This window comes from Triplophysa rosa, linkage group LG14 (assembly GCF_024868665.1).
Source record: "Triplophysa rosa linkage group LG14, Trosa_1v2, whole genome shotgun sequence".
Classification (NCBI taxonomy): Eukaryota; Metazoa; Chordata; class Actinopteri; order Cypriniformes; family Nemacheilidae; genus Triplophysa; species Triplophysa rosa.
In genome coordinates this window covers 10,515,550-10,528,310 of record NC_079903.1, presented here as the reverse complement: position 1 = coordinate 10,528,310, position 12,761 = coordinate 10,515,550, and the positions used below count along the sequence as shown (strand labels likewise).

The following is a 12,761-nucleotide window of genomic DNA, read 5'->3' as shown; positions in this document are numbered from 1 at the left end:
GCAAAGTGTGTTTGTGTCATCCTTGTACTGTTGGGATTTGACATTGAATACTCATGAATACATTTTATTGTGTGATAATTGTCAGAATGTATATTACATGGTAATATATGGTACATGGTAATGGTTACAACAACGTGGTACTGGCTGTTCTGGGCTTAATAATAATCTTGTCAAGGGGGCTTAGAGGTGTCGAGAAACAAAAAAACACTTTATTTTTACACTGATTACCACCCACAGGACTTTTTGACAGATTTGGCACTTGCGTCTAAACTGAGGTAACCCCAGGGGCGTTTAACTGACACGCCTTTAATTGGCTTTGTACAAAACTGTGCCATCTTCAAAGGATAAAGGCGGAAATCAGGGATTTTTTAACAGAAATGAATACTGCATGGCTGGAAGGATAGTAGCGGGGTGGGCCTTTTTCACTGATACATGTTAGGGGTCTTTGGTGCATCCTGCTTTTGTCTGCAGTTCATTTTTGGACATTAATAAATTGTTTTACATTCTGTAGGATGTTTGTCCAACTTAACTAATTTGACAGCAAGAGAAAATGTGTTGACAAAATAAAAATCAGCTCATTTATGGTGAAGAAAAAGGGCTCCCTGGATTTTCATTAATGATCCTCAGATTTACTACATATGTTCAACAGCTGTTGTACTACAGTACAGTATGTCTGAAAAAAATACATCTTTAAGAATACATGACAAACAATTAAAGTGACAAAAATGAAAATTCTGTCTTCATTAACTCACCCTTGAGTTGTTCCAAATCTGTATACGTTTTTTTGTTCTGTTGAACACAGAGGAAGATATTTGGAAGAATGTCAGTAACTGACAGATCTGGGCCATCATTGACTACCATAGTAGGAAATATTAAAATGGTAGTCGAAGGTGCCTCAGAACTGCTTACTTTCATACATTCCTCAAAATATCTTTTGTGTTCAACAGAACAAAGAAATTACAGTAACATTTTGGTAACATTTTTTCCAAATATTTCTTTGTGTTAAGCCAAATCATTTTTTTAATACAGGTTTGGAACAACATGAATTAATTCATGACAAAATTTTCATTTTTGGGTGAACTATCCCCTTAAGACATTTGGACCGCATTGTTTGCCACGTCACAGTGGTTCAAATAAACAGCAGAGAAATACTTCACCGCATTTCACATTTTTACTTATGACTTGGTGTACAGTACAATAATATTCTTTGACAATAACTAAACGTACTGAGATTCATAAATAAGATTTGAAACATTGCTGTGTACGTGGCATTCATCTGTTCCACCTCTATCTACCGATCAGACAGAAGGACGGCCTGCTGTGAAAGCTTTACTTTTGGATCTTCTGATTTGATGTCAGTTCTGTGGAGGTGCACATGGCGGTAATGAGTGCACTCAAAGTTGCATTTACTGACCATGTGACACTTGTTTTTGTAACGTACCTGTTCACTTTCTCAAATTTCTTCTTTCTGTACAATGTGCTCTGTTTCATCAGGTACAGTAGTACCATATCACAGATGAATACACCCTGGGGAAAAGTGTTCTGTAAAATTAATACATTTTGGAGGTTTGATAAATAGTCTATGTGAAAATTTTTATGGTCATACTTACAGCACCCATTAAAGCAAGACCTGAGCCTATGTTGACAACAGTAGGAATAATATTGAATTTTCCTGCCTGGAAAAGACAACATTTATGTAAGTTTGAGAGCAAATGCACTTACAAATAATGCATCAACCTTTTTTTATTTACTTTATATCTAGTTTTCTACAGTGAAAAGATCAATCAAACGTTATTTGGGTATTTAGTTTACTTTTTGAGCCTGTATTTCACAGGTTTATACAAAACCTTCTGATTAATGTTGATCACAATACGATTTACATTTACATTTAGCAGACGCTTTTTTCCAAAGAGACTTACAAATGAGGTAAACAATAGAAGCAATTGGAACAACATAAGGACAACAAAAAGCATAAGTGCAGTAAAACTGGTCTCATATAGCCTACCACAGTATACAAAGAGATAGAAGTCAGAACTAATTGGTCAGGTGCTGACGGAAGAGAAGTGTTTTCAGCCAATTCTTAAAGATGGCTACAGAATCTGCTGATCTTGTAGCAGCGGGCAGATCATTCCACAAATGTGGGACAGATCCAGAGAAGGTACGTGAGAATGATTTTTTCCCTTTTTGGGATGGCACAACAAGACGTCATTCGTTTGCAGAGCGTAGGGATCTGGCGGGTACATAAATCTGTATTAGTGAGTGAAGATATGGGGGTGCTGAACCAGTGGTGGTCTTGTAGGCCAAGAGCAGAGCTTTGAATTTGATGCGAGTGACTATAGGGAGCCAATGTAATTAATGAAGAGAGGAGTGACGTGTGCTCTCTCAGTTCATTGAAGACCATTCTTGCTGCTGTATTCTGAATCATCTGTAGAGGTTTGGTTGTGTAAACTGGGAGTCCAGCCAGCAGCGTATTGCAATAATCCAGTCTGGACTAGGATTTGTGTAGCATGCTTGGACAGGAAAGGTCTAATTTTCCTAATGTTGTAGAGGATGAATCTACAGGACTGGGTGGTGCTGGCAACATGATCCTTGAAGTTTAGCTGATCATCGATTACCACTCCCAGGTTTCTGGCCACTCTGGAAGGTGTGATGGTTAATGGGCCTAGTTGAATGGAGAGGTTGTGATGAATCTTTGGGTCGGCCAGGATTACAAGCAGTTCTGTTTTTGCAGGGTTAGCTGCAAGTGATGGTCCTTTATCCAGAGCGAAATGTCACTCAGGCATGCTGAAATGCATGCAGAAACAGTCGGATCGTCAGGCTGAAATGACAGGTGGAGTTGTTTATCACTCGCATAGCAGTGAAAGGAAAAGCCATGTTTCCGAATGACAGAACCTAGGGATGTCATGTATATGGAAAAGAGCAACGGTCCAAGCACTGAGCCCTCAGGCACCCCTGTATTGAGATGTTGGGACTCCGAGACCTCACCTCTCCAGGATACTCTAAATGACCTACCTGAGAGGTAAGACTTGAACCATTGTAGCAACATTCCAGAGACACCCATAGCCTTGAGGGTCAACAGGAGGCTGTGGTGGTTAACGCTGTCAAAGGCAGCAGAAAGATCCAGCAGGATGAGTACAGATTATTTTGAGGCAGCTCTTGACAGTCTCAGGGCTTCAATGACAGAGGGCAGTGCAATCTCGATGGAATGACCAATCTTGAAACCAGACTGATTGCTGTCCAAGAGGTTTGTCTGCTTGAGAAAGGAGGAGAGCTGGTTAAATATAAACACGCTCAAGAGTTTTGACAATGAAGGGGAGGAGAGATACCGGTCTGTAGTTATCTAACAGTGCAGGATATAAAGTGGGTTTCTTCAGTAGCAGGGTAATAAGGGCCTCTTTGAAGTAAGGTAAGGTAAACCAAATAAACAAACAAGGCAAGGGGAGCACACTAGGCAAAAGAAACTCACGTGGCACACGAAACTCGGGACATACACATAGTACAAGAAACTCAGGCCGTCACATTGAACAACGAATCCGCACAAGACAGCAAACACACGGGCATTAAATAGGGAGACAGACAAAGGAAGATAACGAGGGGCAGGTGAGGAACATGAGACACGGCAGGAAAGCAATACGGGAAACGAGAGGGGCGGGGCCAATGACGAGACACGAGAAAGCACATGGCATGTCAATGGTAAACAAAACATGAATTTCTCACACTAAACATAAGGGATCTGTCAAGATCCTGCCAATCAACATGGAAATCAAGGACAATGAGGCAGGACCATGACAGAGCCTCCCCCTTAATGAACACCCCCAGGTGTTCACCAAGGGGCCGACAGACGAGACATGACAGACATAGACAGAGACAAGAACCAAGACATCAAGGTAACAAAAATCAGGGGCAGACAAGCGACCATAACCCCCGGGTTGGGGTGTGTCAATAAAAATAACAAACATGGGAGGGGGGTGGGGACAGACAAGAGTTTATGGGTGGCAGTTCAAAAGGGTTGGGACATGGGGGAACAGTCTTTGTCCCTGGGGCGCTCGAGTGGGTGGAGTTCCAGGATACTTGGTGGCGGCCGACTTGGCTGTCGGCCGGACCCGGCTAGGGACCGGCCGGGACTGCCGGACTGGACGGCCGGCAGGAAGGCCGGCTGGAATGCCGGCTGGAACGCAGGCTGCACCGGGCCGGGCACCATACTGGGGACACGACTGGACCCTGGACTGGACACCGGCTGCACCGGGCTGGACCCTGGCTGCACCGGGCTGGGCACAATACTGGGCACACGACTGGACACTAGACTAGCTACCGGGCTGGATACCGGACTGGACACTGGACTGGACGCCGGCTACTGCACCGGCTGGGATATATATATTGATTATATATAGTTTAACCTTCCTACCTTTTCTATCTTCTTTCTACTCTATTCGGACAGTCGAAAAAGCATTTCACTGCATGTCGTACTTTGTATAGTTTTGTATGTGACGAATAAACTTTGAACTTGAACTATCTGGCCACAGATATACAATTTTCTGTTACATTGTCTAGTAATGTTGTCATATAGTTACGTACCGTTCCATAAACAATGATGTCAACATGAATTCCAAACACTTTATACAGATTTCTGTGCACCTCCCCAGCAGCATTTTTAAAATAGCGAGCATATCTGTCGAAAGAAGTTATGCAGTTACAGTCAGTTCTACAGGAACACGGACAGGTGATTACACAGCACTCAAAGTCATTTTGTTGTTCAGTCACCTGAAGTTATATCCAGCTGTGACTGAGCTGGGTGTCGTGCTGGTGTCCAGACTTGTAAAGCTGTATTGAGGATGACACTTTGAATATCCTTTATCAAGATCACACCGCCATTCAATCAGAATTCCAACTGAACCACCCTGTCATTAAATGAATATATGAATAAATAAATGTACAGTAGATGAAATTGTTAATTTTATGGATATACAGTATGTAAAAATTGCGGTTGTCCTTACCAGGACAGCTATATCCTGAAAGTTGTGTCCAGCTTTACGCACAACATCACCGAGTAGAAATATAGGACAGTATGGATGATGAATCGTATCATACAAGCAGCTCTTTAAATACGTTTCATTATTTGTCTCTAGAACATTTGATCTTAAAGAAGAAAATATTTCAGACAAACACAATACTTTGAGAATAAAATGGGTCAGTAAAATAATATTTCTTTAAGCTGTTTACCAGTAGACTTTATACATAATATACATTGTATAAACAGTATACAGCATATAGTTATGTCTTACTTTGAAAAGTTAAACTTGGAAAATCTAATAAAGTTCTTTATATATAAGGTGAAGTTTTCAGCCTTTCCCAGCAGTGGAACCCTAAAAAAAGGGGGGGAGATATGTTTAAGCATTAATGTATGAGAGCCTGAGCTATATTGTTTTGTATGGGTTGTTGAGCTTGATGCTAGGAGAGCAACTAATTTATGTAGTTCAAGAACACGTCGTTTTTATTCATGACAACCTTGCTTTTTCTTCTAACTTCCTTTACCAATTTTCTTTACTGCCATCTAGCGGTTTCAACAAAACGTAGAATTGATGGAAAATGTTCTTACTTCGGTCGCTGGCTGTTTTCAATGGGACACCAGCCATATATTTCACAAATGCCAGTAGAATTTCTCTCCTTTTTCAGACATATGCCAGTCTTAATCCCTAAAGAGAATAACGAATGAATGAATCACAGGAGGTTTACATCACAGCATATCCAGGAGTGTTTTATTTACACAATTGAACATTGAACTTTGTCCTCTCCTCACATAAGGTAATTAAAACATGTGCCATTTATTTACACAAGATACAGTCTTTACAGTTCACACAAACTTTTTTTACTATTTTTACTTTTATTGTTGTTCCTCAGCAAAACATTCTGATGTAAACAGTTTTAAGTAGTTTAAATACCATTTCCGGTCAGAACAGCCTCTCCCTGGGTGCAGTCTTCATTCTTACTGCAAACAGCATCCAGTAAATTAGGGCTCTAAATGAAAACAAGCATTGCTTACAGTAAAAATGACACCTGGACACTTTCCAATTTCAGACACGTAGTTTAGCGAAATAAAGACGAAAAGACAGAAATTGTCCCTACCTCAGAGCAGGTGTCTAATTTTTGGTTTGGGGTCTCTATAAAATTGGTTGTTATGAAAAGGACATGCTCACCCTGGAAACAAAATGAAACGAACTAAGAATAAAGCCAACGAATACACACTTCATTTATTAGAAACACTTTTTAATTTACATTCAGAGCTAAAGAGCAACTCACCTGTTGTGGGATGACATAGTCCTCCGGCCCCCACAGGTGTGCGCCAGTACCTGTTGTATTAGTGAGCGCAACTCCTTTAACTTTTGTCACTACAGAACTCTCAATAGTTTCATCTATGGCCTGATATCCTTTCTTTACCACAAACACCCACCTGTTTACGAAATACACGATTATGACACCAATAAAATAGATGAAGGTATAACGAGTCTTATGGCAAACATTTTTCTCGATGGTCTCAAAACTTTTCATTCAATTACTTTTTTGTTTCATATAAATAACGTCCTTTTAAAAGCACTTTTAAATGCTAAAATCACGTTTTCTCTTACCCGATTAGATATCCAATGACAGTGAGCTGAAATATTCTGTATAAAACTCCGACTTTCTTGTTTTGCGCGACCACATATTTGACAGTTTTATAATAAAACAGAGATTGTAGTGTCATTACTGCTCGTTGAGACACTTATCATGAAGAACAAAGCGATGTATCAAAACGGTTTCGGTTTCGCCTGCTGTAAAGTTTGATTTGCAAATTAGAGCACAGGTGGGATCTAGCCTTCAGCCAACGTTAATGCGCACTTCTGTACTCGATCTACACATTATTACTCACTTCTTTTTTGCTAGTTTTACTCATAAAGGATTTACTACTTGTAAAAAATCATATTATCCTGAAGAACTTTTAATTAGGCCTACCTTAAACTGCTATAATGTATATAGGCTATTGAATTATCTGCATTTATTTTGAACCGCTAGATCGAGTCTATTTCCATAAAAAATAAATCGATTTGAATCGTTTCATTACATTTATCATGCAAAAAAGTGGGGTCCTGAAAAAACTGCTTAGAATTTCTCATGAAGATGTTTCTCATGAAGACCTATATCTAATCTTACATGCATACATATTTTTCTTTTTTCAGTCGGCCTACACAAGCATTACTGTACTTTGATCAGTTCAGAGTAACTGTCATGGACAATGTACTGTGGGTTATAGTTTCTTATTAAAATGATGTGGTTTTATTCTCATTTATTCAATAAACAAGTATAAATAAATTATGTTGAAATAAACCAGTCATTAAATAGTTGAAAATAGTACAGTCAAACTTTACAGTTTTGATCAACATTTAATCACTTGAATTGTCATGGATAAATATAGTGGTATATATTTATGGATTATTTTAGCATTTCCAAATTCTTTAGCATAGCTACAATTGTGGATCAGTTTTAAATCATCTTTGTAAGGGAGATCTCTCTTTGCATGCTTATGTATTTATATAGCCTACATCAAATTTCATTTACTAAATGCCTATATGTGTTTTAGTGTTAGTTTAGTATATGTACAGTATAAACAGCTTTTTCTCATTTCTCATGATTTTTCCTCATGTAAGCATAACTTTGCCCATTGAACGAGTTCTTCATACAGTATCCTCTGGCTCCTTTTCTATGTCGCCATTCCTATGAAGATAAAAAAATAAAAGTTTATTCAAACAGTTACATGTACTACGACATTTCACATATGAAGGACTGTCATTTTGGAAATATAATGCATTACTTAATTAACCAACAGTTCCAGTACAAGAGAAGCATGCATACTTCCATTACATACTTGATCACTGTCTCATATTTTGACACTCTATAAAGACTTCTCCTCTTCATTGTGTACAGTAGTATTATGTCACATAAATAAGCACCCTGGAGAACAAACAATCTGTTAGCAGCTATTAACATTGCAGATGGATGATTTTGACTATGAGATTAGAATTTTTTTTATTATAACTGTTTTTTTTTTAAATTTATGCAATGGCATTGTTTGGTAATTTTATAGCTGCAGTCAAGTGTCGAGTCACGTTATAAAAACAGAGAGCAATGACACATATGGATGTTCATCCTGTGAATATTTGAAGAGTTTGGTTCCAAAATGAGATACATTTGTGGATATAATTTTTTCTAAAATCATGTTTTTTATTGTTATCATGTTTTTATTGTGTTTTATTGTGTTGGTTAGCTGTATTTTTTTAGTTATTATGGCATAAATCAAAACAAACCAACTGCAGTTTAATTGTTATTAATTGAAATGCACAATAAAAAAACATTATTTTTTAAATGTTTTTAAAACGGAGTTATCTCATTTTGGATCCAAACTCTTAATTTACTGTACATACTTACGGCACCCATTAAAGCAAGACTCGAGCCTATTTTGACAATGGTAGGAATAATATCGAATTTTCCTGCCTGTACATAAATACAAAAATCAACAACATCAACAACAATAACAACGATAATAATAATAATATATACAAACAAAAACAGAATATCTGTTACATTTATGTGTATTAAGTATTTAGCATACCATTCCAGAAACCATGATGTCAAAATGAATTCCAAACACAGTATAAAAATGTCTGTATTTCTCTCCATTAGCACCTTTAAAATAGTTAACATATCTGTCAAAACAAAAATGTAACAACAATAATAATAATCTTCATTATAATAATTGTACTCTGTAAAACATATTAAAATAAAATTATTTTAATCTTTTTATTTATCAACATATCACAAATGATTAAAATCAAGGAAATAACTGAAAATAAGTGTAGTTTGCACAATCCTTTACTTTAATTTATATTTTGTTGTTTTGTCGGTGTTCAGTCGTGTAAAGTTGTAGTGAGGATGGCACTCTGAGTCTCCTTTATCAAGATCACACTGCCAGTCAATCAGAATCCCAATTGAGCCACCCTGGCATTACAGGACAGCGTAAGATTGTGCTCTGCTTACATTGCATGCTAGGACAAAACTGAGATGCACCCATAATATATGTGTAAGCAAGTGTATATCACAGTGTATCCTTACCTCTACAGCCATCTCTTGAAAGTTGTGCCCAGCTTTGTGTACAATGTCTCCCAGACGAAAAACAGGACAGTCATGTCCTGTGGTTTCATTATAGGAGCAATTCTTTAAATAGCTTCTGTCAGTTGTCTCTCGAACATTTGATCTGAGAAGAAAAAAAATTGAGACATACACAATGGCATGTTTTAGTGCTCCTTGTTCATTTCTACTTTTAAAAGCTGAGTTGCAGTACCACTGATAAAATATCCATTTGAATTTTGTTGAAAAAACAAATCTTTTCAGACTCTTTTATCAGCTTTCATCAAATGGTCACTAAACGTATGTCAAACCATCAAAAGTTCTTCAAAGTAGTTTTTACCTAAGGTTATTTTGATAAATCATCAAAATGATTAAAGACCTACTGAATTGCCTTGAAATCTACAGCTTTGTTCAATGCATTGATGTAATTTCCTCTGAAAACAGAAAAATATGTATTGACATTTACATTGAGTGGCTCCTGCCTTTTTAAATAGTGGGAGCGGACACTTTTCTCTATATTCTAGAGAAGTGTGATGAGCTGAAGTGTGGAATAATGTCATAAAAACTGTTGGAAGTGAGAGACTGTAATTTCATATTCAACATATTCCTACTAAAAGTATAAAAAACAGAAAACATCAAAATTTAGATTTAATGGGCAGTTTCTTTCTTTTGATTACAATTTCAAAACATTAACATGGTTAACATGGACACATTCATAATTTAACGAACACCAGTTTCAGTAGGATACAAGAGGCAAGGACCTAGAACTTTATATTAATTTTGTGATAGCGTCACCTATAGGTCAAACGTTATAAGCAATTGCATTATGTTGGTTTTTCAACAAATTTTCCTAAAAATTACCCCTGGAATTATGTTAAATTAAATGTATAATTTTAATTATATTGATGTCATATTATAATTATAGACTGGTTCTGCAATAGCTGCTATGACTTTCACTAATAGATTATATACATCAAAGAGAATGTCTTACTTTGAGAAGTCAAACTTGGAAAATCGAATGAAGTTCCTTATGTACAATGTGAAGTTTTCAGCTGCACTCACCATTGGTACGCTAAACAAGAACATACAGTAGGTATTTCTTACAATCTGTAGAAAAACTATAGCACTCTAAAAAATGAAGCAAATGAAGTCAAATGGACTCGAAGCCTTCTTATAACAGTATATTTGTGAATTTTAATGAAACTTTCAAAATAAAATATCTTACTCTGGACGTTTTCTCATTTCAACTGGACACCAGCCATATATTTCACAAGTGCCTTTGGAATTAGTGATGTCACATATGCCAGTCTTTATCCCTAAGGAGGAAAATTAATTTGATCATTTTTAATCAAATTAATCATTTTCGGGGGTTTGATCAGATTTTACTAACACTAAGGTACTATTGTTATACCATTCAAAATCATTTTTCTCCAGAGATGATCAGTCATAAGTCAGATGATAGATAGTGACTGTTATTTGGTGGGATCTCAAGTAAAATTAAAGGAGCTTATATTGTCCTTTCATGCCCTTCAGTTGATTGTAGTTGCTGTAAAGGGCTTGGCATTGTTCTCATTTGTCAATCAATGATGTCATGACAGTCATTTCCTGCTGCTCTGATTATCACATGAACTGAGTGCCTTGACTGAAATCCCACAAAACCCATTGTACATCAGACTTATGTTAAAGTACATCTCTGCAGGAGAACTTTCAACTTTATTATAATTCATACCATTTCCAACAGCAACAGCCTCCCCCTTTCTGCAGTCTTCATCCGAAGCGCACTCACTGTTTGGTATCGATGGGTTCTAAAAAAGTTAATAAGTTGTACAACAAACCCTAAACTTGTTGTGTACACAAGACATCCTTTCCTTGGTTTCAAAATATTCCTTTGTGTAACTGAGCTATCAAAGATGTCCTCAACAGTCATGCATCACTGATTCACACTGGCTACATAAAACATTTGCAACAAAATTGTACATGTGTTCAAATCGACTGTTTTTCAACCACAAAGCCTATGTAACGTAAAAGCCCTGTAATGTTTCACTAACTAGCCCATGATGCACTGTGCATTAGTTTATGCCAAGAAACCACAGGTGCTCTTACATTGTTAATGGTCGGATGAACTAGAGAGCAAAAAGAGTGTGCAACGTATAATTGCTGGATATGAGGGCTGCATTTTAGTAACTAACCCAACCCTCAGAGTAAATCCATTATAATAACAATATTCAATTATATCATGGTCATTTCTAGAGTATATCCAAGTAGATTTGTTGGAGATTACAGTGAATGTGCATGAATTGTTGTTGAAAGAATGGATGTTAATTTTGTTATGTATTTGTTTGTGTATGCTTGCATATCCCAAAAAGATCTGTCTTACCTCTGGACAGTGGCCTAACGTTTGGTTCGGAATCTCTAAAAAATTGGTCATTACAAGTAAAACATGGTCACCCTGTAAACAAAGTTGATCAAATGGCATTATAAATTGATAAGATTGTTATATAGAATTAAAAAATATACACAATGCCATAAAATAACAGCTGTATCTAAAGAACCGTTTTAACTTCTAATGAAAATTTAAGAAACTTTCTGTTGCACAAAAGGTTCTTCGTAGTGAAAAAACGGGTTCTTTGAACTTCACAAAGGTATGTCTTAAAAAGAAATTAAACATTTCATAAAATAAATGTTTCTTATGAGAAACTTTGACCGAATGGTAAGGCTATTTAAGGAACCAAAACAAAAAATTATTTACTATGTTATAGCACCTTTATTTTTAAGAGTGCAAATTGTCACAAATCCCTTGATATATCCACACACAGACCTGTTTGTTACAAGTTTTAATAAAACATGTTAAAGACAATTGTAACACTAACTTTAAAATGTTGATGCCATAATGCAACTCACCTGTTGAGGGACAACATAATCCTCCGGCCCCCAGAGGTCTTGCTCAGCATCTGAAGTATTGACGATCGCAACTCCTCTAACTCTTGTTTTCACAGAGCTCTCAATTGTGTCATCTATCATTTGGTATTTTTTATTTTTCATGAACACCCACCTAAATAATAAATAATGCATGTTTAAACATTTGCCTAATTATCAAACCAATGAAAACTCCTCTTTCATTGCTCACATCGACCAAAGTGTGAAGTTTGACTAAATTAAAGAATTGTTTTCTTTACCCGATTAGATATGCAACGACAACGAGTTGAAATATTCTGTATAAGACTCCGACTGTTCTATTCGTAGTGACAACATATTTGACTGTTTTATAATCAAATAAACACCCCAGTGAAACCATTCCTGCTGCTGCTGCGTTCACACGCCCTGACTAGCCGAGGACACAGGCATCACATCATCATCACAGCAATTTACACGTCACACAATCTATGGTTTTACTTCTACTTATTTTTTTCTAATGATTCACATTTAAAAGGCCACGTTTTCAATTCAAATACTTAAATGTGGAATAAAATAGAATATGTTTAGCTAGCCTACTATTTATTTACAGAATAAATAAAACTTGAGAAACCAACCACTTGAACTTTAAATTAAAGTAAAAGCGGAATCATTCATAATTTTTGATACATTTATTTGAAGTATATTTTTAT

At 36.6% G+C, this 12,761-nt stretch overlaps 1 protein-coding gene across 1 annotated transcript; it reads right to left on the bottom strand.

Annotated features, from left to right (window-relative positions):
- Position 1: 1 nt before the first annotated feature.
- On the bottom strand, positions 2 to 12,457 carry p2rx8 (purinergic receptor P2X, ligand-gated ion channel, 8). Its single transcript, XM_057350540.1, has 23 exons — positions 12,333 to 12,457; positions 12,058 to 12,208; positions 11,534 to 11,605; positions 10,886 to 10,961; positions 10,382 to 10,472; positions 10,148 to 10,228; positions 9,142 to 9,283; positions 8,906 to 9,027; positions 8,642 to 8,735; positions 8,458 to 8,523; positions 7,857 to 7,983; positions 6,624 to 6,756; positions 6,298 to 6,448; positions 6,124 to 6,195; positions 5,940 to 6,015; positions 5,597 to 5,693; positions 5,283 to 5,363; positions 4,995 to 5,136; positions 4,762 to 4,898; positions 4,576 to 4,669; positions 1,611 to 1,676; positions 1,442 to 1,527; positions 2 to 1,361 (listed from the first exon to the last, which is right to left on the bottom strand). Exons 1-23 carry the CDS (start codon positions 12,449 to 12,451, stop codon positions 1,292 to 1,294), a joined length of 2,346 nt encoding a protein of 781 aa, XP_057206523.1. The 5' UTR covers positions 12,452 to 12,457; the 3' UTR covers positions 2 to 1,291.
- Between the last annotated feature and the right edge of the window lie 304 nt (positions 12,458 to 12,761).